The sequence below is a fragment of the Punica granatum genome, chromosome 3 (genome assembly GCF_007655135.1).
Source record: "Punica granatum isolate Tunisia-2019 chromosome 3, ASM765513v2, whole genome shotgun sequence".
NCBI classification, from domain to species: Eukaryota; Viridiplantae; Streptophyta; class Magnoliopsida; order Myrtales; family Lythraceae; genus Punica; species Punica granatum.
Window position 1 is genome coordinate 12,557,162 of NC_045129.1, and position 26,923 is coordinate 12,584,084.

The following is a 26,923-nucleotide window of genomic DNA, read 5'->3' on the forward strand; positions in this document are numbered from 1 at the left end:
TCAATTCTACTACATATAGTTGTAAAAATATGAGTATTATGAGTATACCTTAAAAGATGCAACAAAATTTCAGCAGTGTCAAGAAATAGCTAAGAACATCAAGAGATTCTTCATCAACATGAAGTTATATAATCTTCATTTCTCCTATGAAAGCGTTTGTTGATCTTTGCTCTCCGCATTAGTTTAAGAGACATTTGTCTAAAGTGAAAAACTCCTAGAGACTTTTAACAAAGTCAACTGCTTGCACAATAATCTTTTTAACTTTCCTCATCAAGTTAAAGTTCGATGGGGAGCTTTTACAAACTCCATTTTTCCCTTTCCATGAGTAATGTGATGCAACAGTACTGTACCGGTGCAAAATTATTATTGAAGTGGACTTCAAAAGTCACTCAACTAAAAGAGATGGCCTCATTTGGTTTGTAAGTGATATTTTAAAATCATAACTTAACTTAATTCTACCCACAACCAAACAAAATAACTCATTAAAAATCAAACAGGTGGCCTCCATACATAAACATTTATATCACTCCATTATAATACAATTCCATAATTAATAAATTCTCTACACCAAACCTTCATACAAAGTCAAAGAGTGGGGTCCACCGCTTAATTCAAACGGTCAACATCGCTTTGTCTTTTTCAAAATCAAAATCTGATTTTAAAATGTTACTTATAAATCAAACGCAACATAAGCATCTGATTGATAACTATTTAATCAAATAAGTACTTAAAAGTTAATTATAATGGAACATGAATGGAGAAAGAGGAACAGTGATGGTCCAGTCTACTTAATTATTGAGTCAAAAACCTCTTCATGACTTAGGGTGTGTTTATTTCAACTTAATCAAAATAAGTGCTTAAAGGTGAGTTACAAGTTAGTTGTAAGAGAAAATGAATGGGAGAAAGAGGAAAATATGAGAAATGAGGTTCTATATTACTTAATTATTAAGTAAAAAGCTATTTAATGAGTTACGTGAAAATATTTAGCTTAATTGAAAAAGTCATTTTTCACTTATTGGTACATTTTTCTTTCATGAAACATATCATCATCCTTATCATTTATCCATTCTTCCTATACATTTCTTTCATTAACTAATTAAGTCCTTAATTTTTAAGCACTTAGTTTGTCAAATGCCCCTAGTCAACTTTTCTTACCGATTAATTACTCGTTAAGTAGATTCAGACTCAATGATTAAATAGAGTGGATCCTCATCTTTCCTCTTTTTCCCTTTTCCTCATTTATTTTCCATTATAGCTAACTTATAACTAACTTTGAATCACTTATTGATCGAGTAGTTATCAAACACACGCTTACTCTTATGCGGTATTTTCTCCTAGGCAGTTTCTGTTCCATAATGATATATGGGTTTGCATCAGATTAAATTGAACAAAATTGATAGGATGCACATTCACTAAGTTATCAAATGATATTTATACTCCATTTGGTTTCGCTCTTAAAATCACAAAAAAATTAATTTTAACTTTAACTCAACACACTACACAATCATTTATCCTTTTTCACAATCAAAATCAAAATTACGTTAACTCTGAAATTAAACGCACCATTAGAGTTTTAAAATTATTGATACTCCAATTTGAATTAAATTAGTACTTAATTTTGGGCGGACTAAGACCAAGAAATTACTATTACTAGCAATATATACGGAAAAAAGGTTAACTATAGAGCTGATACATCCAAGTACCATGATATTTGCCGATTAGCCAATACATATATGCAAACATATTTGGGAACAAAAACATTCATGAACTTTTTTTCTTCTTTGGGTAGAAAATGATAAACAAACAATAAATATCTCAATTTAAATTAAATACAAACAGAAATGGCAGGACACAATCATTTTTTAAATTGCAAGATAAACCCTCCGAATCTAAACTTATTACAATTTCGTCGACAATCAGGCCTTATTTGGTTTGTGAGTATAATTTTAAAATCGCAATCTTAACTTTAACTTTACCCACTATAAAACAAAATACTCATACAAAATCAAAGAGTGGGCCCCATTTATACAACTTTTTTCCATAACAAAACAACATAACTCATACAAAGTCAAAGAGTGAACCCTATTTATATCATTATTTTTCAAAATTAAAATTTAATTTTAAAATTCTACTATAAAATCAAACGCACCATCAAACTCCCTAATTGGAATCCAATCCCTAAAGTCGTCCGTAGGGAAGTAGAGAGAGAGAGAGAGAGAGAGAGAGAGAGAGAGAGAGAGATGAATATGAAATGAAACACACAGAGACAGACAGAGACACAGAGAGAGAGAGAAGCTTTTTTATGATAAATACGGATAGATAAATTCTTGACGATTCAATCTTCATCCTTGCTGCTTTACTCCTCCTTACTTCTGCTCAGCTCCTGACGATTTTGATTCGTCCCTGTCGCGCGTGAGCATCCCCTCCCCCCACCCAATCCGCACGTGGGAACCCTCTCCCCCGGCCCCCCGGGTGTCAACCCCTCGCCAATCCTCAGCCTTTCCGATCAGTCGCCGGAATTCCCCCGCCGATCGCCGCCGGCTCCGATTACCCCCCCGTTTCTTGCAATTCCAGCTGCTTCAGGTTTGTTCGTGGCTTGCCCAATTGGAAACCCCCTCTTCTAGGGTTTGCCCAGTTTCGATTTTGTCCTGCTTTCTAGGGTTCCTGGTTGTAACGGTTCTGCAATCCACTGTTCCCAGGCTGTGATCGCGCGCGCATTTTGTGCAATTGGGCGCAATTTCTTGCGGAACTTGGTCTGGCCGTCGCTGATTGAGCTGCCTGGCTGGAGTCGAATACGACAGGGCTGTGATTGAGGGGGTTTTTGATTGCTCGTTCAACCCCAGGTAGAAGAGAGGCATGTACAGACCTCCCTGGAGCAGTGTGATTGAGTCTCTGAGCTGCCGCTTGATCTGACCTTGCTGTGCGAGGAGAAGGAGAGGAACAAGATGAATGTGCAGGCCCACATGTCAGGACAAGTGCCCGGGCATGTGCCCAATCAAACGGCGGCTCAAGTGCCCCAGAGGAATGGGAATCCGTCCCCTTACCCTGTCCAGAGTATAGGACCTGCAGTCGGTGCTCCCAGCACGATGAACATGGATCCGGAACTTCTCAAGGCTCGAGGATATATGCAGGAAAAGATGTAAGACTGTAACCTTGTGTGGCCCATCTTGTCTCGATTTCTCTTAAATTGCCATTTCATAATGCAACCTTTGCGCCTCCTTTTTCAGCTTCATGTTCTTAGTTAAGCGGCAGCAGCAGCAGCCAATTAATGAAGCTCAACTGCAGAAGTTTAAGGATATAGTTAAGCGGTTAGAAGAAGGCCTATTTAAGTTGGCTCGCACACAGGTCCATTCTCTTTCCTGTTTTATTGGATCAGTTGGGCATTGTCGTTTCATCGTTTTTGGCTTCATATTTACACTCTTGTTGAAAGCACAGGAAGTTTCCACTTACATGTGCATTATTGTTAGACCAGTATTCGTCTCCTTGGGTAGTGATATCGAGTCGGGATTTTGTTTTTGGCCTTTTCTAATATAGTTTGCATCAATATAGGAGGAATACATGAATCTGGCTACTTTGGAATCCCGTTTGCATAATTTGCTCAGGCGCTCTCGTCATCCACCCGCTTCCTCAGCCATGAGTACAATGATACCAACACCAGGGATGCAGCACGCTGGGAACTCAAACGTAACCGTGACATCTTCACTTGATGCTACTGCAAATGCTACTAACAGTGTACAGACAACACCTGCCACATCCTCAACCCTTATGCCAAATGGTGGTCTGCCCAACCGAACTTTGAACAGAGCTGATGGTAACATTCTGGTCTTGTGATTCTTTTAAGATCCTTCTTTTGTTCTTACTGCAGAGCAATCTTATAAATTGGTTTTACAGGATCACTCTCAAATGGGTATCAGCAAGCACAATCACATTTTTCCATGGGTTCTGGTGGACATAACATGCAACCTTTGGGCGTTCAGAGGATGAACAGCCAGATGATACCAACTCCCGGTTTTAACAATAATAGTAGCAGTCAGGTTTTTATGAATGTTGAGGCTTCTAATAGCAGTGGAAGGTTCTCCACAGCTGAATCTGCTAATACAGCATCACATAGCCAGCATCAAAAGCTGCATGTTGGTGGTCAGAATAGCAGCCACATGTTTCATGGCCAGTCAACTGATGGGATTCGGTCTGGAATGCAGCAGAGATATGGCTTTCCAAATGGAGCCCCAACCAGTGGTTTTTCAATGGTCGGCAATAATATGCAGCTTGCCAATGGAGCTAGCACCTCTGATAGTGCCACGCCTTATGGGAGTTCTCCAAAGATTTCGCAGCATCACTTTGACCAGTATCATCGGCCATCGATACAGGGTACTTCGAAAAACCCTTCTTTGTCTTCCTCCTCCTCCACCCCTCCAAACTTAATGTAAGGGAAGAACTGGTTGGCCTGGCCGATTAGTGTTGGTCTCTTTTCCAATGTGAAATTCTCATCTCATGAAAAGGAGAATATCAACTGTTTGACTTACTTGTCTACACATTAGAAGCTGATAAAGGATCTAGCCTGTTTATTATTGCACAGCTGTTTTTAGAAGTATGGATTTCTTAACTTATGAATTTACTGTGTTATGTTTTATATAGAAATGTAGATTTGCATAGTGATGGGAGAAATTGTGGTGATAAGATAACTAAAATAGAGCATCATGAAATAAGAATCAGTTTCTCTTTTATTCGCCCTGACTATCTTTGCACAATTTGAAAGCTCCTCCAGAGTTATTTAATATAGATAAAGAAATGAAGAAGCTTTCTCATGGAGAAGATTATGATTGTCAGGTGAGGGATATGCAAGCAGTATGGATGCGTCAATGAATTCACAATCTATATCTAAATCAAACACATCTTTGGTCACCACTCATTCAAATTTGCCAAGTTCACATCAGGCTGCACTATCCTTGAGAGAGAATCTTTTACCAGCTCACCAACAACAGCAATTTCAGCTACAATCTCACTTCCAGCAGCAGCCGCAGCAGTATTTACATCAGAAGCAGCAATTGCAGCACAACCAGCAGCATCAACACATTAATGATGCTTATGGTCCTTCTCAGGGAACATGTGAAATAGGGAACCAACTTAAACAAGAGCCTGGAGGGGATCACCGTGATGAGATTATGCAACCACCGACTTCTGAGCATCTGCAGTTATCTGAGTTTCAGAACCAGTTTCAGCAAATCTCCACTGAAGAAAATTCAAGAGCGCAATTTATCCCTGTCCCATCTGTCCAGCACAATGTTGGCCCTTCGTTGTCTCAAAATGCTCAGCAGATACAGAGATTGTCACAACCAGGGCAACTTGTGGATTCTCGAAGTGAGTTTAGCCATCTCCCTGTTGGAATGCCACCAGAATCAGTGCCTCAAGGTCAGTGGCAACCTGGATCACAGGATGGGAATGCAACTAATATCTCAGGAAATCAAACATATGAGCAGCGCATCAAAGATGAGTTCCATCAGAGGGTCTCAGGACAAGAGGAAGCTGAGTGCAATAACGTTTATACAGAAGGATGCTCTGGTAGTTTTGCTTCTCAAGGCACAGCAGGGACTGGCTTAGGTAACTCCAGCTGTAAGTCTGCATCAACGGAACCCGAGCGCAACTTTTTCAACCAACGGAAGTGGCTTTTGTTTCTGCGTCATGCTCGTCGATGTAATGCTCCCCCAGGGAAATGCCAGGCCGTGCATTGTGTTGTTGCTCAAAGATTGATAAGACACATGGAAAGCTGCAGCTTACCTCAGTGCCCTTTTCCTCGCTGTCGTGCTACCAAAGTGCTTGTCAATCATCACAAGCGTTGTGTTGACCCAGGGTGCCCTGTATGCATCCCTGTGAAAGCTTACCTGCAGGGACAGCAGCTGAAGTCACGCATCCGTGCTAATTCTGCTTCCCCGCTTCCCAATTCTGTTGTTGGATCTTGTAAACCTTCAAATTCCGGGGAAAATTCGATGATGGGCATCCCTATGAAGCCACCCTTGAATGAAACCTCAGAAGAACTAATGCCTTCTCAAAAACGTATGAGGGCAGATGTGCCGTCTCAACCTCTTAAGATTGAGAGTGAAAACACAGCGGAATTGGTGTCTATCCTTGAGCATACTGCTTCTCAGGTTGGTTTAAACCAAGATCAGCATACCATGCCAGTGAAGAAGGAATTCACAGATATGAAGATGGAAGTTTCTGCCAGTTCTGAACACAAGAGCCCTTTCACTGGTGAGTCAAGAAATGAAGATATGGATAACGTCTCAAATCAGAGGCCTGACGTCGAACCAGTGAAGGAGACTCCCAAACAGAACAACAACCAGTTGGATAAAGAAGCTGATCAAGTTAAGCAGGAGAATAATGATCGGCCTGATGAACCTGCTGCAGTCACCAAGTCTGGGAAGCCAAAAATAAAAGGAGTGTCATTGACCGAACTTTTCACCCCAGAGCAAGTAAGAGAGCACATCATAGGTCTGAGGCAGTGGGTTGGCCAGGTAAAACTATTCTGTTTCTTGTGGTATTCTACTGTATATTAGATTTTTGGTCTTGATAAAAAGGTATTGAAGCTACTGCAATTATAATTTGCATTAATAAAGTGGCGTGACATTTTGTTGAGCTATAAGCTTAAGTGATTTCATTGGATTAGTAACCTTATATTGTAGCCATTTTCTGCGCCTCCTGAGCATTTGCGGTATTATTTAACTTGGAGTCAGATAAGATGTATAAGTGTGTCCATAATTGCGTTAGTATGATTTCGTAGTGTTTATAGTTATTTCTTGCCGCAGCTTTGTATTATTTATCATCATTTGTTTTTAACTTTTTCGTTGTACTTCTTTTTGATATTCGACTATGAGCTATTTTTAGGGACCACTTGCGACTATCAGTAATCTGTCGGCTTTTTCTGGATTAATAAAGGTGTGTTTGGTTTTAGAGTTGAGTTGAGTTGAGTTTTGATTTTAATTGGGTTGTAATGATTGTTTTGTTGAATTATGAGAAAAAGTGTGAAAAAGTAATGAATAGTTTAGAGAATTTAGTATTAAAAATTGAATTGAGTATAATGGAGGTGTATGTGGATTTATGTATGGGCCCCACCTTTCTTACTTTGAAGAGTTGATTTTTGTCGTGTGGTGAGTAGAGTTAAAGTTAGAGATAAAATTTTAAAATTCGATTGCGAAACCAAAGGAGTATAAGTATTGCTTACTTTTTCCTGGATATACATTGCCAAAAAAAAAAAAAAACAGTACTCTCATTTGGAATTCATTAATTCGTTATAATTGTATACAAGCTATTTAGTTTTGGTTCGTTTATATGATTGAGAGAAATTATTCAAAGGTTAGGAGTATTGGCTGAAGACAATTAGGTTTGTTTAACTGGTTAAAGAAAAAAGGGGGGAAAACGGTGGTTTATTTCTCCAAATAAGCTCAATAATGGGTGTTTAACTGGCTAGGATGATGTGTTCCCTTAGTCTTTAGCTTCAACTGAGGTTTTTATCATTCAATATGTGATCCTCTGCTGCATTTATTACCTGTTGATGCTTATTATTCTTCTATTTGCAGAGTAAAGCTAAGGCGGAAAAGAATCAAGCAATGGAGCATTCAATGAGTGAGAACTCATGCCAATTGTGTGCTGTAGAGAAGCTCACTTTTGAACCTCCACCTATTTATTGCACACCTTGTGGTTCTCGAATCAAGCGAAATGCAATGTATTATACTGCGGGAGCTGGGGATACCCGGCACTATTTTTGTATTCCATGCTACAATGAGGCTCGCGGGGATACTATTGTTGCTGATGGAATGACAATTCCTAAGTCAAGACTTGAGAAGAAGAAAAACGATGAAGAGACTGAAGAATGGGTAACTGTTATTTTAGTAGTTATTGTGTTGTCATATTATTATTCTGGGAACTCCTTTTGACCTTTGTGCTTTGATCCAGTGGGTTCAATGTGACAAGTGTGAAGCATGGCAACATCAAATCTGTGCCCTTTTTAATGGTCGGAGAAATGACGGAGGACAGGCTGAATATACCTGCCCTAATTGCTACATCGCCGAGGTTGAAAGAGGGGAAAGGACACCCTTGCCTCAAAGTGCTGTGCTTGGGGCCAAGGATTTACCGAAAACGATCCTCAGTGACCATATAGAGCAGAGGCTAGCTAAAAGACTTAAACAAGAAAGGCAGGATAGGGCAAAGTTTCACGGAAAAAGTTATGATGAGGTAATTGAGCAAGATATAGAATAATGTTAACGTGCCTTTTATTTTCTTTTCCGGAGAGAAATGGAGTAAACTGAAAGGTCAAAGGGTCTTTATCTGGAAAACTCATGAAGCTTACAACTTTACTGAGCTTCATTGAGTTAGAATTTCATAAATGCAAAATAGACTTATCAGTAAGAGTTGGATAAAAACTGTCAATATTCTTAATGTTTATGAGTTTAAGCTTCAAATTGAAAATTTCAGGTTCCTGGAGCTGAATCCCTTGTTGTGAGAGTTGTTTCATCTGTTGACAAGAAGTTAGAAGTGAAGCAACGGTTTTTGGAAATTTTTCAAGAAGAGAATTACCCGACAGAGTTTCCCTACAAATCAAAGGTGCACTTATCATGCGGGAGTTTGCTCGTCATTTGATTTTTTTTGGCCCATAGTTTTCTAATATAATCAGATTGCTGCAGCATGACTGTCTTCATGCTTTTTAGCTTGCTCAGTGCCAGATGAAGTGCTTTCAAGCTACTAAGAAAAAATCTGTTTGTTTCTTGAAGGTCATTCTGTTGTTTCAAAAGATTGAAGGTGTAGAGGTGTGCTTATTTGGGATGTATGTTCAAGAATTTGGATCAGAATGCCAGTTTCCGAATCAGCGCCGAGTCTATCTTTCGTACCTGGATTCTGTCAAGTATTTTAGGCCCGAGGTTAAGGCAGTGACGGGAGAAGCTCTGCGTACATTTGTCTATCATGAAATTTTGGTAACTTCAAATCTTTTTCACTTCTCTTTGCATTGTACATATATATCTATATATATACACATACACACACACCATGTCAGTGATATGAAACTTATTATTGGATTGTTGATGTCTTGTAGATTGGATACCTCGAATACTGCAAATTACGTGGATTCACAAGCTGCTACATTTGGGCATGCCCCCCATTGAAGGGCGAAGATTATATTTTGTACTGTCATCCTGAAATTCAGAAAACCCCCAAATCAGATAAACTCAGGGAATGGTGAGGCTAGGCATCTTAGGGAATGGCTCGTGAAATGATTGTGTATATATATATATATATATATATATATCACTTTTTGCATGCTAACTTTTTGATTATTGGCTCTTTGTGCTTTAGGTATCTGGCTATGTTGAGGAAAGCCATGAAGGAGAATATAGTTGCTGATCTCACTAATCTATACGATCACTTCTTCACGTGCACTGGTGAATGTAAGGCAAGGGTCACAGCTGCGAGGCTGCCATATTTTGATGGTGATTACTGGCCAGGAGCTGCGGAGGAGCTTATCTATCAAATTCGTCAAGAGGAAGAAGGCAGAAAGCAGAATAAGAAGGGACCAACGAAAAAGACAATAACTAAAAGAGCTCTAAAAGCGTCTGGACAATCTGATCTTTCAGGAAATGCATCAAAGGATCTGTTACTGATGCACAAAGTTAGTTTAAACTCTTTCTTATTTATCTTCTTCTCCTTCCTCCAAATGCCTTGACGTGGATGGTTATATGGAATGGGTCTGCAAGTTAGCGATTTTTCTTTTACTATTCTTTTTTTCATTTTCATCAACCTCATTTATGTAGTTATATTTTTGGTGTTTCACTGAAAAACTACTGCAGTTTTCAGTTGGTTTCCAACTCCATTAGTACTTGTCACATGTAAGATTAACATGCAGAGAACTCGAGAAAAAGAAAACGGAAAATGCTAGACCAATTTAAGATCCCCAATATTTATACTGACATTGTGGATTCTTTTTTCTAACATAACCAATTTTGTCCAGCTTGGAGAGACAATCTCCCCAATGAAGGAAGATTTTATTATGGTTCATCTGCAGCATGCCTGCTCTCATTGTTGTATTCTAATGGTTGCGGGGAATCGATGGGTTTGCAATCAGTGCAAAAATTTCCAGATTTGTGACAAGTATGTTGTACTTCTGTTGGCATCATTAATTAATTTATTTTCTCGTGATGTTTTAATTTGATTGCGATGGTTTATTGTTTGCTTTCTATAATTCTTTCAGAAATCACTAGCATTTCTAGTTCGCATGATACGTCTTATGCAGATGTCCCCACTTTGTGATGTCTGGCACAAGTCAAAATGCAGTTTTGGACAAATTAGATTTGGTGTTTTGTCATGATAAGATGTTAGATGTTGGAGGTGGAGCATGATCTGCTGATACATATTTAGATGGGGACTAAAGTTGTGCCATTACATGTTTGTAATCATTCATGATGCTTCTCTGATTCTAGTCAGTTTCAAAGGCTAGTTCTTTCTAATCATGATATACTGGCTTGGTATGCTCATGTGGTCTTCAAGTGGCCAAAAGGGGAAAAAATTGCAGCTACTGGTTTTGTTACTCTTTAGTTAATGATGTCTTCACCCCCCTTCCAGCTAAATTTTGACTCTGCTTAGTGGTCATAGAGAGATCATTTTGATTTAATGTGTTATACTTGTATGATAGTTACTGAGATGGTTTTTGTGATGTTCCGTCTTATCTAGAAGCTTATTGCGGCGGGTCTGTTTTCTAATGAAATGTTTAATCTGCTTGCAGGTGCTATGACGCAGAACAGAGACGTGAGGAAAGGGATAGACACCCAGTGCATCATAGGGAGAAACATACCCTCTATCCTGTAAGCCGAATCTAAGTTGATTTACATTTTGAACTCTTCAGAAAAATTGGTTACTTGATAGTTTCTATACTGTTCTGGGGAAAAAACTAGTCACAAATTCCTGCTGCTGAATGACCAGATTGTTGAATAATCATTGCAGAATTTAATCACTAATGTGCCAGAGGATACTAAGGACAAAGATGAAATTCTCGAGAGTGAATTTTTTGATACCAGACAAGCTTTCTTGAGTCTCTGTCAGGGAAACCACTATCAATATGACACCCTGAGGCGGGCGAAACACTCCTCTATGATGGTACTTTACCATCTTCACAACCCGACTGCTCCTGCATTTGTAACCACTTGCAATATGTGCCATCTTGACATTGAAGCGGGTCAAGGGTGGCGCTGTGAGGTGTGCCCTGATTATGATGTGTGCAATAGCTGTTATCACAAGGGTATTGACCATCCTCACAAGTTGACAAATCATCCCTCTATAGCTGAACGAGATGCACAAAACAAGGAGGCCAGACAAATGCGAGTTTTGCAGGTAACATCTATTAACTTTTTATGTCATATGCATGCTATTTGGGGATTTTCTGACCATCATATCCATTAGGTTCGGCAACTTTTGTTCATTTGGTTAGACAAGAACTGCAGTTAGTTGGTTTTTTTCTCGGAGAAGTACCCAAGTAATGCTTTCTAGAAAGTCATTTGCTTATACAAATTATAGTACATATACAATCCTCATGCCCACATTACTCTTGATATCGAGACATTTGTACTCACAGTCATAGGATAGTCTCATATGCGTGTTTAAGAGCTAATGTGTGCATGATTTTTTCTTCCCACCCACCAAAAAGAGAGAGGAGTGGGTTGAAATCTAGATTGACTTGTATTTTTGGTAATAACGTCTTCTTCAGTTAGTGATGTAGGCTACTGCCCATAGCGTTCAATTGAGCAGAGAGAGCAGCCAATATTAATTAAAATGAAACTGGACTTGCTCATGCTTTGTCCAACTCTGACAAGAATTGTTATTTTGACATTGCTACAGCTGAGGAAGATGCTTGATCTTCTGGTCCATGCATCCCAGTGCCGTTCAGCTCAATGTCAGTATCCGAATTGCCGGAAGGTGAAAGGGCTCTTCCGCCATGGAATCCAATGCAAGATCCGTGCCTCTGGTGGGTGTGTCCTGTGTAAGAAGATGTGGTATCTCCTCCAGCTTCATGCTCGAGCCTGCAAAGAATCGGAATGCCATGTTCCACGTTGCAGGTACAGTCATTGTTTGGTTACTTGTTTGTTCTTATGGGTAGGAAAGGGAACAAAAGTGGAATTGCGTTTCATCACTAAATAGCCATGCTATTGAGGGAATTAAGACATATACAGATCTTTATTTCTTTTTAATTACTAAATTTTGTTTGATGTTATTATATATGAAGTTAATGAGTGGTGTAGATCTCTAGAATGTTGAAAGATAAAATAAATGGAACTTGGGAGAGCATACTTTTAATAGTCAGTTTGTCTAAAGTAAATACGGTATGGTCATTCTATTTAGCGTGTTTGTTACCAAAAAATAGTTCTCAAAATTTAGGAAGAAACAAAAAGGAGAAAGCGAAAGTAGGAGTTGCCTTCCTTGAATACAAAGGCTTCAGAAAAGCTGGTGGATGTGGCGGTGCCATGAAAGTTCAATTATCTTTATAGTATGTTAGATATTAGTCCTACTGGGTTAAAAATTGGTTTTTGTTGTTGATCTTTGGGTAATTATTGGATGGTATATGCATTAGCCTAAGTAGTATGTTGATTTTCTTTAATACAGACTTTTATGTAGTGCGAAAATTTATTGAAGACACTTCTTTCTATACTATATAATCTTAAATTGTAGTACCTGCAAGTTGGCATATTTTAATACATCACACGAAGTATACAAATTTCTACTTGTGTATATTTGGTAGATATATTCGATAAAATGGTAGAAATTTTGCTAATCTTGATATTGTTAAGTTATGTACTACTATTAGACCTATCAAAAAAAAAAATGAAAAAAAGAAGAAGAATAAGAAGAAAGTGTTGTATACTATTACAATAGTATGTGGTTGTTATTCTGTTTAAAATGTTACTGTCAAAGGTTTAATCTTTCAGCAACTGAATTGTTTAGGCATTTACATTTGATTGCAAGCCAAGTGCCATAAATAGGATTAATGGTGGGACATAATTACTGATATTAACAGTCCAATTGGTTCGCGCTCATATATCCATCAAGGGGAAGGATCGACTTGAGATAATTTGTTATATCCTATATTTGTACCTGAGTATATGTACATTGTTGTTTAATTTGTTTGTAAATTGTTCTATCTATCCAGGGATTTGAAGGAACATTTGAGAAGGCTGCAACAACAGTCCGATACACGGCGGAGGGCGGCAGTCATGGAAATGATGAGGCAGAGAGCTGCAGAGGTTGCCAGTAATGCAGGATGAGATAGGGTCCAAACTTAACTTAAATCTTAGCACATAGCAACCGAAAATCAGCATTTTTGAAAAAAAAAAAAAAATCCTCCTTCCCTTGATAAGGCATAAGGATGGGAGAGGGAAGGAGGTCAATTTAATTTGTTTCGTGCTGATTTGCTCTCAGCCGATGAGGAGGCAACTGTTTTATTTGCACCTCCTCGGGACCAGTTAGCCCCTCGAGGAAGAAGTGGAGTCCTCGACAGGAAAAGCTGCCTTCAGTAGTTGCAGTCGGGTAGAGTGTTTCTCCTCAGAATCAAATGATGATTATCCGTCAAATGCTCAATTTGGTGATTCTTGAAATTGTAATCTGTCTTCCCTTGTGTTCTGCCTGTGTCTGCTGGAAGAGCTGCCTTCTACTTTGGTGCTCGTTCCTTATACTATACTTCTTCCTCTTGCGCACAAAAGAGGTGGGAAAAGAAGAAGCAACACAGAATCGGCAGGGAATGGAAGTTAGGTTTCAGTTCGTTCGTTCGTTCTTCTTCTTCTTGTCAGTGTTTGTTGTCCCGTGTTAGTTATATCAATCATGATGTTATAGTTGGCGCCCTGTTTTTGTAGCTTTGTAATGAGAACACAACTCTGGTGGGGGATGGGGAGGGGGCATCTGACAGTTATTACAGCAATTCTTTCCATTGGCACTGTAATGTTTTGTCTTGTACAGTACATACAGTCTCATTCTTCTCATTGTATAAGTTCCGACCTCTCTCTCTCTCTCTCTCTCTCTCTCTCTCGATCTCCTCATCCCGTGCAACTACGGATATCATGTGAAGACGACCCGGTATCCCGTTTGCCTCAGCTCAGGGCAAGTCCTCTCAGTGAGGTGCATATGTTATTCTGTCCATGGATGATCATAGGACGATGTGTTTTTCATTGCGTAGTGCGGTGGTTTTGTGCACTCTTGTATGGGGAAAGTGTCTATCTTGGCATTTGTAAGTTTCAATTTTGCTTATTCATTTAAAAAAAAAAAAGGTTTCAATTCTACATTGTTAAATAAGTTTCTTTTTCTTTTTTTTTTTTAAGACGAGCGAGGTAGACGAGCCTGCGGGAAGGAGAAGCAAAGGACTGCTAGGAGTTCCACTGACGAAATTAAACACAAGTAGAAATAAGCATTTCTCAAGCAATTCTTTCTTTCCCATTACTAAAATATGATGATGTTGCATTCGAGTTACTCGTGCCAAATTGCTTTATTTTTGGTTGGGCATATGAAGAGGCGGTTCATCTCGTATTGGCAATCTACAGTATATATACGGGAGGGGTCGTTGTAGGGATGTATCGGCAATCTACAATAAGAAAAAGAGGGAGGGGGTCGCTATACGTGGACGACCTATCTATCCGTTATTTGCTCGGGAAGATGGACTAAGCGATACTGCGATTAACCGCGGAACATAGGAAAAAAAAACTCCAAGGTGAATGGAGATGAATTTTCTTGAATTTTTAGAAGAATTCGAATCTCTCGACCAACTCAAACTAATGTCATGAGAATGAGATGATGGAGAATGGAGATGTTATTCTTATCCAAGGTGGATTGGGACGCACAGGTCACCATCCTTCCTGACCAATAGAACTCCCCGACACCATCAAGATTTCTGCGGCGTCCAGACTCCATCGACGTGTCTCCTTCCCCCGCCATCTCCTCTGTCTGTCTGTCTGGTCAGTGGTCAGTGGTCTGTGGTCGACATTCTTCGCCACTCCCTCGCCTCTCCTTCGTTCCTTCCTTCCCTTCTTCTTCTTCTTCTTCTTCTTCTTCTACTTGGGTGCTGCTCTGCTTGTTTGTATAGACAAAGCAAAGAGCTTTAACTCCCAGCTGTCACTGCCAAATTCCTCCTCCTCCTCCTTCCCGCCATGACTGCCACTAGCAGCAGTACTACCACCTTCATCTACAAGTCTGAGCTCCTCGGCATCCTCCCCCTCCCCAAATCGCGGGGCGGCCCCGTAATCTCGAACTACAGCTTCCTCTCCACCAGCAGAGGCGGCACCATCACCACCCGCCGGCTTGTCCCCAGGGCTTCCTCCGAAGGCGGCGATGATGATTTTGCCAAGGGGAAGGATCCTTCCGGGGGATCCATGATCAGCCTGGAGGACGTCAACCCTGTGGGACTCGGCCGCCGGTCGAGACAAATGTTCGACGAGGTCTGGCGGAAGTTCTCCGGCCTCGGGCAGATCTCCAGGACTACCCGGACCGACGACGAGGAGGCCCTCGACCTCCTCGGACTCCGGGAGGGCGGCCCCATGTGCGAGTTCGCCATCCCAGGGGCGCAGAACACCACCGTCCTTGTCGTCGGAGCCACCAGCAGGATCGGCCGCATTGTGGTCCGCAAGCTCATGCTCCGGGGCTACACCGTCAAGGCCCTGGTGAGGAAGGTCGATTCCCAGGTGGTGGACATGCTCCCGAGGTCGGTCAAGATCGTGACCGGCGACGTCGGGGATCCTTTCACCCTCAAGGCCGCCGTGGAAGGCTGCAACAAGGTCATCTACTGTGCCACCGCTCGGTCCCCCATCACCGCTGACCTCTACCGGGTCGATCATCGTGGGGTTTACAACCTGTCCAAAGCATTGCAGGACTACAATAACAAGCTTGCGCAGCTCCGGGCAGGAAAGAGCAGCAAGAGCAAGCTTCAGATCGCGAAGTTCAAGTCGCCGGATTCCCTGAACGGCTGGGAGGTCCGTCAAGGCACCTACTTTCAGGATGCTGTTGCTGCAAAGTACGATGCCGGGATGGATGGAAAATTCGAATTCACAGAGACAGGGGAAGCTGTTTTCTCAGGTAGTTTCCTACATTTTACTTAGTATGGCGTTTTCTTGAGGTTGCCGGCATCTGCTCTGATCCCGTGGATCATTATGCTCTTTATTCTATTGAAGGTTATGTCTTCACCAGAGGAGGTTATGTTGAGTTGTCGAAGAAGCTGTCGCTTCCTATTGATCGCACTCTTGATAGGTCAGTCTGCGTGTTACATTGCTTTGTGTGGAGTTCCTCCTGCTCTTGCTTTGAAAAGATTGGCTGACTAATCTGATATAAATGATCAGGTATGAAGGTCTCGTCCTCTCAGTTGGAGGGAACGGTAGATCTTATGTCTTAATTCTCGAAGCTGGTCCATCGGCGGACACTACTCAAAGCAAACTGTATTTTGCTAGAATCAGTACGAAAATCGGTTTTTGTAGGGTAAAGTTCTTACTCTTGTTTCAGTTATTTCAGCGAGAAGAGCTAGGTTCTTCCCGTATCTAGACTGTCCTTGGAATTCCACATTTTTCACTTTGATGAATGTGGTTTCCTTATTTTTTCCATTTGCCTAATAGGTAAGAGTGCCATTCTCATCTTTCCGCCCGGTGATGCCTGATGATCCTCCCCTAGACCCCTTCCTCGTGCATACTTTAACTATACGATTTGAGCCTAGAAGACAGGTTTTCTTCTTCTCTTCACTCAGTTGGGATCTTATCTTTTATTTCGTTGCCATATGTATGATTGAAGTAGAAAACAAGTTCGGTTACGGAGTATTCTGTTGGAAAAAGTCTTGACCTTTTTAATGAGATCTAGTACTTACAGCAGCAAGCAATGCAAAGTTATCGACTTCAACAGTCATCTAGGCAGACTCACAAATTAACAGGAGCATGTGAAACAGCATGCCTGTGCTTCAGTTTCCCCAATGTCGTAGTCCATGCAGAACGATAATGCTGGTGCTCTGTTTGGTTATCATACTACAGAGACCCATAGAAGGAGCTCAAGGGTCAAAACAGCAGGACTTGAGAAGTTTCAAGTTCATACTGGAATTCATAAAGGCCTTGCCAGTAAGTGCTCTCATTTTGCTTGGTCTACGGGGATAAATAGAGAGGGTGCATTAATCAGCCCAATTTTTAATAAGCGTAATGCTGAATTCTAGCCAATTTTAGGATTCCTCCTCGTATAATGAGGAGGTGCCAATTGATTAACATGCCGTAGTGAAGGACGTTGGGATAAATCTAGTGGAAGAAAAAAAAAAAAGTGGCGCTCTGGGAGGGCATTAACGTGTATCTCAACAATCTAGGCACTTCTTCCTGAGGTTTATACTAACTTTCTTTGGTGAATGATCTGCAGGCTGGGCAAGAAACGGACTTCGTCTTAGTTTCGTGTACAGGTCTTGGAATCGAACCATCCAGAAGAGAGCAGGTTCTGAAGGCCAAGAGGGTCAGTGCTTGCTTCCTGTTTCTTTTCTTCTGTAGAGTTTGTTCGATTGTTCAACATATGATAGTTCTTTCCATCTCCAGGCTGGAGAAGATTCACTGAGGAGGTCCGGCCTTGGTTATACAATCATTCGCCCTGGTCCCCTGAAGGTCAGATACATGAGTAACGAGTACTTCCTTTCTAATTAATTTTTCATTTGCATGCTTCTCATTGCTCATTCCTGCTCCTATAGTGCAAAAAGATAGCTTATCAGACTCATAAGTACTTATTCTGACAGTCGAGAAGCCATGTAATATACTCCGCTGGAGATGTAAATATCTCTGCTGGCTTTGCTATATAATTAGTGGAAGCACTAGTTGTACATACTACTCTAGATACTAATAGCCTTTGATATAACATAAATTTGAGAAGCAAATCAAGTTTGTTGACATAATCATCGTGTGCGTGGATTATATGTTCCCACTAGTTGTATAAGGTATGAAACCTGGAAATCTGTATATTGCAGGAGGAACCGGGAGGTCAGCGGGCGCTCATATTCGATCAAGGGAACCGGATATCTCAGGTAAAAACTGATCTTGTATTCTGCAACTTTTTCATGGATCCTAAACAGACTTCTTTATAGTGGATTTAATAAGAACCGTTGATGATGTGATTCCCTGACAAAAAGTGCAAGACTCCTAATAAGTAACAGCCGTGATTGACCTGAGCTTAAAGAATTTTCCTTAATCTGGATCTGAATAGCATTTACAGACTTGCGCTCAAAAAATGTTTTTGGATTTTGTAATCTTAGCAATCCCCTGTAATGCAGGGCATCAGCTGTGCTGATGTTGCCGATATATGTGTAAAAGCACTGCATGACTCCACTGCAAGAAACAAGAGTTTCGATGTAAGTGTAACTTTTACCGAAATGCATGCTTGGTCACGGGGGTAGAGAATAAGCTTAATCTAATCTCTTGTGCTATTTTCAATCTGCAGGTATGCCATGAGTACGTCTCTGAGCAAGGGAGAGAACTTTACGAACTGGTAAGGAACTCAAACTGAGCAGATCATAACTATTGATTGCTTCATAAGCTCACACAACTTTTTACAGATCGTGTGTATATCATAATTTAGCTTTTCCCCTTTGCCTGTACTCCCGGCTTAAGATTGGTCTCCCGTGCCCTGCAGGTAGCACATTTGCCAGATAAAGCGAATAACTACTTGACACCGGCATTATCTGTGCTTGAGAAAAATACCTGACATTGTTTAAGCCTCGTCATCACCGTCACAGGTTCCCCAAGTACAGCGTGGAGTCCATGTTTTCCTCTCATGTTCCTCTGCCTAGAGCTCCCGGGAATTCTGCGGTTCTCTTTCTTAACCCCTTTCTTATATGTGAATGCTTGTATAGGATGCGAAAGAGTGTCTGTTATATCTAAATCTACGAGTATAGTTGTAAGTGGACAGGTGAACTACAATCAAAGGCATAGAGAAGAAACCTTCACTGTCAGTACTGTGAGTGTGGTCTAACTGGAAATGTATGATCCCTGATGAAAGAGTACAGTTGCTGGGATGAGCATATGGAGACATGGTCCATACATCGAGCAGTTAACTTGCCGCACAAATACGGGATGAGCTGAATATGCAAGTTATTAGCAAAGGTTCAATACATACTATTCAATTACCTCAAACAAGAGAGACTAGAAGAGAAACGACAGAACTGTAAGCAAATTTATGTAAACCTTAATATATGAGATGGCATGCTTTGTTGTATGGTCATGGCCTATACTGATTGGATGTTGCAGACCTGTGTGTTTACCGTTCGAAAAACCTTGCAACCCTCCCTTGCAGGTGAGGCAAATCGGTCGTACAATGCGCAGATGGCGGAATATGAAGTATTATCATGAAGGACTTTGCGAGGATCCAAAACATCAAATTTGCTATTTCTGCTTTCCCAAGTCGAAAGCTTATGATTTCAATTTCCGACATCTCACTGAATGGACTTACACCACCTCGTCTAAATACTATTACTGAGAACTTCTCTGGCCCTTTGAGAGCTGAGCCGATCCTATCAATCTTTACATCTATATATAATATGGAAAAGTGGGAGAGTGAAATCACGTGAGTTCTATTTGAGAACTCTCAGTTCCTGATAAGATGGCATTGATTGTTCGAATCACTTTATTTAATAATCTTTAGTTCCACTTGAATGGACCACTTGTTTTTAGTTAAATGGAGTTATATTATATTTTTTTGTGGTAATATTTCAATCAATATTAAATTATTTCACTTTACTGTAGTAAATTAAATCCAAGGTATCTTTTACGTACATAAGATAGTAAAGTATATAATTTTAAATTATTTTAAAATTCATAAATTTTTAATAATTAGTTTCTTTTTAATTACAGTATTGAATATTTATGCTATTCACAATAGGCATTAAACACATATCACTAATCAACGTGGGTGGTTATAAGTACATGAGAAGGCTTTATTTTGCCAAACTGTGTATAGGTGGCGGCCTCTGGCGATCGCTCCAGGCTTTATATGTTATATATAGATATGTATAGATAAATTAAATTCAAGATATTTTTTACTTACATAAGATGTTAAAGTATATGATTTTAAATTAATTTATAATTTATAATTTATAAAAATTAGTTTCTTTTTTAATTTTAATATTTAATATTTATACCATTAAAATTATGTTATTCGCAATAGATGTTAAAGGCATACCACTAATCAACGTGGATGGTTATAAATGCATGAGAAGACTCTATTTTATCAAATGTGCATAAGTGACAGCCTCGGCAATTAACCCAAACTTTATATATTATATACAGGTTAGCCTACCCAAACAAAGGAAAGTACAACCCTCCCCAACCTTTCCCTCTTTTTTTTTTTTTTTTTTAAGGCAAACCAAACGTGGTGTTAAAGTATAAAATGCTATTTGCTTATGCATGTTTCAGACAAGTACAATAAATATATATTTCAATTTCCCATTGATTCTTCATCTTTTCATTTGTCGCGAAGTTTGCTCAAATTTTATGACTCTTGCCTTCCACTAATTTGTGAATTTTCCAACCTTACATATATCGAATTGTTCCTCATCATACGGAGCATTTGCACTTCTTTGAACATTTTATATTTGTTGAGATCTATCATTGAATGTTTTTGAAAATTTCTTCATTGTTAATTATGATATTGAGGGAAAAAAATTAATAGATGAAATACTTTACATTCAAACTACAAAGATGTGTCAAATTATACTATCATCAGACGCCGATATATAAAATATGAATTTTGTTTTGTTTTGTTTTTAAAATTTCAGTAACTGTTATCATCAACTATACTTTATAGATAATGGTGTAATGAATGAGATTATTTTCACGTGTATTGCACGTATTAGTGTATATGTATATGTGTGTGTGTATATATATATATATATATATATGGGTGATTATAGGGTGGTTGACACAAAATAATGATCACGGTGTTTGACAATTTCCTGTCGCTAAATTTTGGTTAGAAATCTCAGCCGTACTGGTGGCGTCATTTATGGAAAATGACAATCCGATACTTAGGGATCGACTCCTTCCTGGGGCTTCGAGAATATTTTTGATTTTTCTGTCTCTAAATCCAATTCTTGCTTTTATTGGAATTGGAAAACTGAGCTCGAAGAGGGGATTTGTGATTCAGGGCCGCACCCGGAATAGAGGCCTGCTCCGAATTGCCATTCTTACTCAAATGGACAACCAAATGTAGCAAAGAGGATTCTGATAGAATTGGGACGGAATAGAATCCCAGATCAGCCCAACCAAACGGGCCCTTAATGAATTTCGAACTCTTCTACTGTAAGAAAAATTCGTGCACTTAAATTATCGAGACCATTAATTCATTTATATAAATTTTAATATTTTTCAATAATTTTTTGATTTACGTATAAAATACCTATTTTAATGATTCACCAACTTAAATAGCCCTATATATGTATATACATATATATATATATATATATATATATATGTGACATTAGAGGTTTTCTAATTTTATTCTCGATGAAACACATGGTTACGGTAGCCTATTGGCTGTGACTAATTTTCTATCTTTGTCATGACCATTAAATGAATTTTGAACTCACCCACTAAAAGTAAATTTTGTCGGCTTAAAATTACCAGGAGCACATATATTTATTTATTCTAAATTTTAATTTTTAATAACTTTTTTATTTGCATATAATTAACTATTTCAATTGATCACCAATTTAAGTTGTCTCTTTTTATTTGTGAAGTTAGAAATATCTTAATTTTTTTTTTCCGTAAATCCAAGATTATGTTAGCTCATTAACCGAGACTAATTTTAAGCTTGAATTTTGACTTGGTCATGACTATAAGATTTTTTTAATAAATTTTGAATCCCCAAGTAAAATTGGTGAACTTAAAACAACTAGCAGGATCACTTAAGGCCTATTGTATGGTCTATTATACTCTGATCATGGATTTTTGATTAGAAATATTGATGCAGTTCTTGAACACGCAATAAAGCGCCAGTAACATTACCTTACTTTTCATATTTTTGTTAACTTGTCTCCCTTGCTCATAAGTCGAGGCGTACCCTCTTTCCTCTTGCATCATACAGCATGAGTAAACTGTAGCTGGGGGGCAGCTCCTTGTCAATCTCCTATACTTCACCATATATATATATATATATATATATGGGGCTATCTCCTTAGTCCTTCCTATACTTCACCATATATACATATATATATGGGGCTATCTCCTTAGTCCTTCCTTCCTATACTTCACCATATATATATATATATATATGGGGCTATCTCCTTAGTCCTTCCTATACTTCACCATATATATATATATATATATTTATTTATTTATTTATGATCAATAGCATCATTTTCCCTTAGAAATATTGATGCAGTTTTTGAACACGCAATAAAGCGCGAGTAACATTGCCTTAATTTTCATATTTTTGTTAACATGTCTCCCTCGGGCCTCGCTCATAAGTCAAAGGGGAAAAATGACACTATTGATCCTATTTGTTTGTCAATTTTTGATATCAAGTCATAAATGTTTCAGTTTGAAAAAACAAGTCTTAAAAAATTTGGAAAAGTGTCACTTTTCGTCCTAAATCTAACTGACCGTTACCATCTGCCTATGTGGACATAACGCCGTCAAGTTGGCCGTTACTGTGATGACGTGGCACGTTCTTATTGGACCGATTTGGTTCGGGTCCGGATGTTGGGTCCCTTCCATAATCGGATCGGTTCGGGTCTGGGTGTCTTCTTCTTCACCCAACTCCCTCCCATCCTCGAAACCCTACCGCGGCTACTCTCCTCCACGCAATGCAGAGTCGCCCCTTCAAACAGCCGATCACGGGCAGATCTTCCTCGTCTTCGTCTTCTCCTCCCTATCAGATTCGACCGACATCATTTCCCCCAATTCAGACGAACCATAATTTCCCAAAATCCCCAAACTCCAGCCTTTACATCGCGGCAAATTTCAGACCTTTAACCGCAAGAAGCTTTCCAGGAAGAAGGGTACGTATTTGTCTGCATCGTCATCCTCGTCATTCACCATTTCCCCTTTCTTTTATTTATTTATTAGATTGAAATAATTTGTCGTGGGTCTATAGGGTGTGTTGATTCGATTCGGTTTCGATGCAGGGGGGACTTTGCGAGGGCTCTGGGTAAGTGCTCTGGGGGATTCTTCTCCGTCCATTACTCTGCAACTGTTACTGGCAGAGCATAGCCCAGCCATGCCGCCGCCGCTGCCGCCTTCTCCCGGCGACTTCTTGGGCATTTTCGAGGGATCCACAATGTTCTGTCCTTAATTTAGCTTCTCTGTAAAGAATGTGTAATCATTTTTTTCCTCGACAGATGTTCTGTAGTATTTCGTAAAGAATGCAAGCTCGAAAACAAAAAGCAAGGGAGCAAGAGCAACTCAGTGACACGACTCTGAGCTGAAAGAAAATGGGAATGCATCGAAAATTTCTCACAAATCCAACAGCTTGGCGTGCTCAGCATGGTCAATGTTACACGATGAGTCCATAAAAACAAAAATTGCAGCAAAAGGTCAAAAACAATCAGAATCAGAAACCGTAGATTGGGAATCGCAAACTGAACTAGATGAAATCCGAATCATTTTTTCCGAATCGCAAACTGGAAGGTCATGGCGGTGAATCCCTTGACGAAGTCCCTCAGATCAGCGGTGACCCCGAGCTCCTCGGCGTCGAGCTCCGGGCCAGCATTGGTGAAGGAGCCAGCAATCTGTGGGGCGATGGTTGGAAGTCAAGCCGAGTTGAAACGGGATTACCGGGAGCAAGTCGGGTCGACATGAGCAAGACGGGTGGATTTAAAAATTGATCCAATAGGAACGTGCCACATCATCGCATTAACGGCCATGTCCTCAAACTAACGGCCACGTCGCCGAAAACGGACGGCGTTAACTCCACTTAACGGCCAATTAACGGATAGGACAACTGATATCACTTTTTCAAAACTTTTAGGATCACTGCTGACACTTTTCCTAAACTTTTAGGACTTGATTTTTCGAAGTAAAACTTGTAGAACTTAATGTCAAAAAAATGCCAAACAATTAGGATCAATAGTGTCATTTTTCCTAAATCAAATCCTACCCTCTTTCCTGTTGCATGCGTATGGTATACGTAAACACTAGCTAGGGGGCTGCTCCTCGTCCATCTCCATAGTCCTTCCTATACTTCACCATATATATATATATATGAATTTGGCTCCTGCAGTTTACAGATCCATCCGAATATAATTAATGGATCTTTTCTACACTTGCGCGCTTTACCTCGCCATCCTCTTTGTCTCCCTCTCTCTCACCATCTACCTCATCGGCAAACATAAAGCAAAAGCTCATGGCACCACCGGCCTCCTTGATCTCCCACCAGGCCAGACCGGATATTGGCCGATCATCCGGGAGACCCTGGACTTTTTCATGGCCGGTCGCAACGGTACCCCTGGGAAGTTCGTCACAGACAGGACCAGCAGATACTCCTCTGATGTCTTCCGGACTTCTCTGCTGGGTGTGGGCAAGAACGTGGCCGTGTTCTGCGGAGCTTCTGGCAACAAGTTCCTCTTCTCTGGTGAGAGCAAGTACGTCACCTGGTGGTGGCCTCGCTCCGTCAGGATGGTCGCGGAGTTCCCGGACCCCGACAGCGTGGATGGCTACCCCACGGACGATTCATTCGCCAAAACCCGGAGGTTCATTCTCGAGTTCGTAAGGCCCGAAGCGCTCCAGCGTTACTTACCTATCATGGACTCCATGGCAAAGCAGCACCTCGAAGCTGATTGGGCCCCTTATGAGGAAGTCCGGGTCTTCCCACTGCTAATGAAGTACACCTTTGCCTTGTCCAGTCGTCTCTTAATGGGCAACCAGGATCCCACCTTCATCACTAGGCTTGGGCACATGTTTGAGCTGGTCGCCTCCGGCATGCTGTCGGTGCCCATAAACTTTCCAGGGACAGCTCGCTACAAGGCGATCCAAGCAGGGAAGAGCATCCGCTTTGTTCTGCTGCCCATAATAAAGAGGAGGAAAAAGGAGATTATGGAGAACAAGGACACGGCCGTGGCGAAGGACTTGCTGTCTAAGATGCTGCTTGCGGAGGATGAGAATGGCCAGCCAGTCATGACGGAGAGTGAGATTGGTAATACGATAATAGCCAAATTCCTTGCAAGCCAAGCCACGAGCAGTACCACGATCACGTTTGTGGTGAAATATCTTGCTGAGTACCCCGATGTCTACGAGCAGGTCTGGAAAGGTAAAAGTCAGCGTTCATATGTAGCTAGGCATCTGCTCCTCTAGCCGTGCCTCCTCTTCCTTCATATATATTACAGAGTCATATTGATTTTTACAATTTGGAGCTTGCTCAGCTGCAGATCACTGATCGAGTGAAAATTTGTGTAGGTGAGGTGCAAAAGTCGATGAGGAAATAGGCTTTATTAATTAATGAATAGAAAGCACATAAAACTAACCGACTAATCCCTCTTCGTTGTTGGGGTCCAGAGCAAATGGAAATTGCGAGGAGCAAAGGCCCCGATGAGTTACTCAACTGGGAAGACATACAGAAGATGAGGTACTCCTGGATGGTTGCCTGCGAGGTCATGAGGCTGTCTCCACCTGTTCCAGGTGCCTTCCGAAGGGTGATAACGGACTTCAGTTACTCGGGCTTTACCATTCCCAAGGGTTGGAAGGTTCGCTATAAATTATTATCCTGGGTCATTCATCATTTATTTGGATACATTACCGTGGTAACGTACGGTTTTCTTGCAGACTCATTGGAATGTATACTCCACGCACTTGGACCACAGATACTTCCCTGATCCAGAGAAGTTTGATCCTTCAAGATTCCAGGGGAGAGGGCCTGCGCCGTTCACTTTCGTACCCTTTGGAGGAGGACCCCATATGTGCCCAGGGAAGGAGTATGCCAGGGTACAGATACTTGTTTTCATGCACAATCTGGTGATCAAGTTCAGATGGAAGAAAGCTATCCCCGATGAGAAAATCATCTACAAACCTCTTCCGGTCCCTGCCAGCGATCTTCCTATTCGCATCGAACCTTGTATCTAAGCCAAGAACTACATATGACGATGATCAGTTCAATGATTCCGTGGACCCATATATAAATGCGCGCGTCTCTCTGTGTGTGTGGCCATTGTAAAATACATTTAGGTATTCTCTCTAGCTGTCATTTTCTTTTAAATCCATGAAAGTTGCAATAAGAAAGACAATGGGGAGTTGTGCGCAATTAAGCTCTATTCCAGATCACTGTACAAAAGTTCAGCTGTTCTTTTTTGGCTTAATTAAATCCAAAAGATCAATCAAAAGATGATGTAAAATAGTGGCGTATATCATCGCCTATTGATATAAAAGTCACAGGTTTAGTACCTAGTGAGACTATTCGTACCCCTTTATTAGTTATTTATGATTTTTCTTTGATTGTACTTGGCCTTGGGTCTCTCCTATAACAAAAAAAATAAAAATAACAATCCAAAAAATCAATTAGTCAAGTTCAATAACATCTTATTATTGGCAATTGTATGTCTGAACAACCATCCATCCACTTTAGATTAACTAGACAAACAGGCTGCGCATATACGCGGACTAGAATTGCTACAATAATTAACAAAATTATTGTTATAATCCTTTTATTATAACCCCTATGAAAATAACTTTTTTGTTTATTCTCGTACATATCTATGTGATTTTATGAATGCAATCTCTCATCTTGATTAGTTGGGTCATCTAGTACTCAATCCACTGTAAAAATATATCAATTCTTCACAATATAAAAAATTCTCAAGTGAATATATTTTATTTCATTCATCCAACACCCTTTCTGATCCTCCTTCAACCCCCCCCCCCCCCCCCCCGAAAAAAAAACTAAAACACACACCCTTTAAATTTTTAGAATTTTTTTTGTAAATTTA

The 26,923-nt window shown here is 40.2% G+C and overlaps 3 protein-coding genes and 1 long non-coding RNA gene across 7 annotated transcripts; all 4 read left to right on the forward strand.

Annotated features, from left to right (window-relative positions):
• Window positions 1-2,263: 2,263 nt before the first annotated feature.
• On the forward strand, window positions 2,264-14,023 carry LOC116200074 (histone acetyltransferase HAC1-like). 2 transcript variants are annotated; one of them, XM_031530748.1, is made up of 18 exons: window positions 2,264-2,583; window positions 2,700-3,139; window positions 3,228-3,345; window positions 3,550-3,811; window positions 3,892-4,368; window positions 4,828-6,509; window positions 6,880-6,930; window positions 7,572-7,868; window positions 7,948-8,226; window positions 8,467-8,595; window positions 8,763-8,963; window positions 9,083-9,225; window positions 9,343-9,655; window positions 9,995-10,134; window positions 10,766-10,844; window positions 10,984-11,370; window positions 11,875-12,092; window positions 13,181-14,023. In XM_031530748.1, the coding sequence occupies exons 2-18, from the start codon at window positions 2,946-2,948 to the stop codon at window positions 13,293-13,295; spliced, it is 5,085 nt and encodes a 1,694-aa protein (XP_031386608.1). In that variant the 5' UTR covers window positions 2,264-2,583; window positions 2,700-2,945; the 3' UTR covers window positions 13,296-14,023. The 2 variants fall into 2 exon arrangements, with proteins under 2 accessions (XP_031386608.1, XP_031386609.1); XM_031530749.1 differs by lacking the exon at window positions 6,880-6,930 and having other exon boundaries at window positions 2,265-2,583.
• Window positions 14,024-14,892: 869 nt separating this feature from the next.
• Window positions 14,893-19,503, forward strand: LOC116200075 (protein HIGH CHLOROPHYLL FLUORESCENCE PHENOTYPE 173, chloroplastic). Of its 3 annotated transcripts, XR_004155656.1 has the most exons (12): window positions 14,896-16,086; window positions 16,182-16,257; window positions 16,347-16,482; window positions 16,617-16,721; window positions 17,022-17,105; window positions 17,392-17,481; window positions 17,562-17,627; window positions 17,984-18,040; window positions 18,287-18,364; window positions 18,454-18,501; window positions 18,646-19,176; window positions 19,306-19,503. XR_004155656.1 is itself a non-coding variant. In XM_031530752.1 (11 exons), exons 1-11 carry the CDS (start codon window positions 15,165-15,167, stop codon window positions 18,800-18,802), a joined length of 1,716 nt encoding a protein of 571 aa, XP_031386612.1. In that variant the 5' UTR covers window positions 14,893-15,164; the 3' UTR covers window positions 18,803-19,231. The 3 variants fall into 3 exon arrangements, 2 of the variants coding, with proteins under 2 accessions (XP_031386612.1, XP_031386611.1); XM_031530752.1 differs by lacking the exon at window positions 19,306-19,503 and having other exon boundaries at window positions 14,893-16,086; window positions 18,749-19,231; XM_031530751.1 differs by lacking the exon at window positions 19,306-19,503 and having other exon boundaries at window positions 18,646-19,231.
• Window positions 19,504-22,755: 3,252 nt separating this feature from the next.
• On the forward strand, window positions 22,756-23,469 carry LOC116200077. Its single transcript, XR_004155657.1, has 2 exons — window positions 22,756-23,008; window positions 23,135-23,469. It is a non-coding gene; the product is annotated as an uncharacterized LOC116200077 (long non-coding RNA).
• Window positions 23,470-24,234: 765 nt separating this feature from the next.
• LOC116200076 (beta-amyrin 28-monooxygenase-like) lies at window positions 24,235-26,384 on the forward strand. The gene is made up of 3 exons (XM_031530753.1): window positions 24,235-25,254; window positions 25,500-25,687; window positions 25,767-26,384. Exons 1-3 carry the CDS (start codon window positions 24,255-24,257, stop codon window positions 26,061-26,063), a joined length of 1,485 nt encoding a protein of 494 aa, XP_031386613.1. The 5' UTR covers window positions 24,235-24,254; the 3' UTR covers window positions 26,064-26,384.
• The last annotated feature ends 539 nt before the right edge of the window (window positions 26,385-26,923 follow it).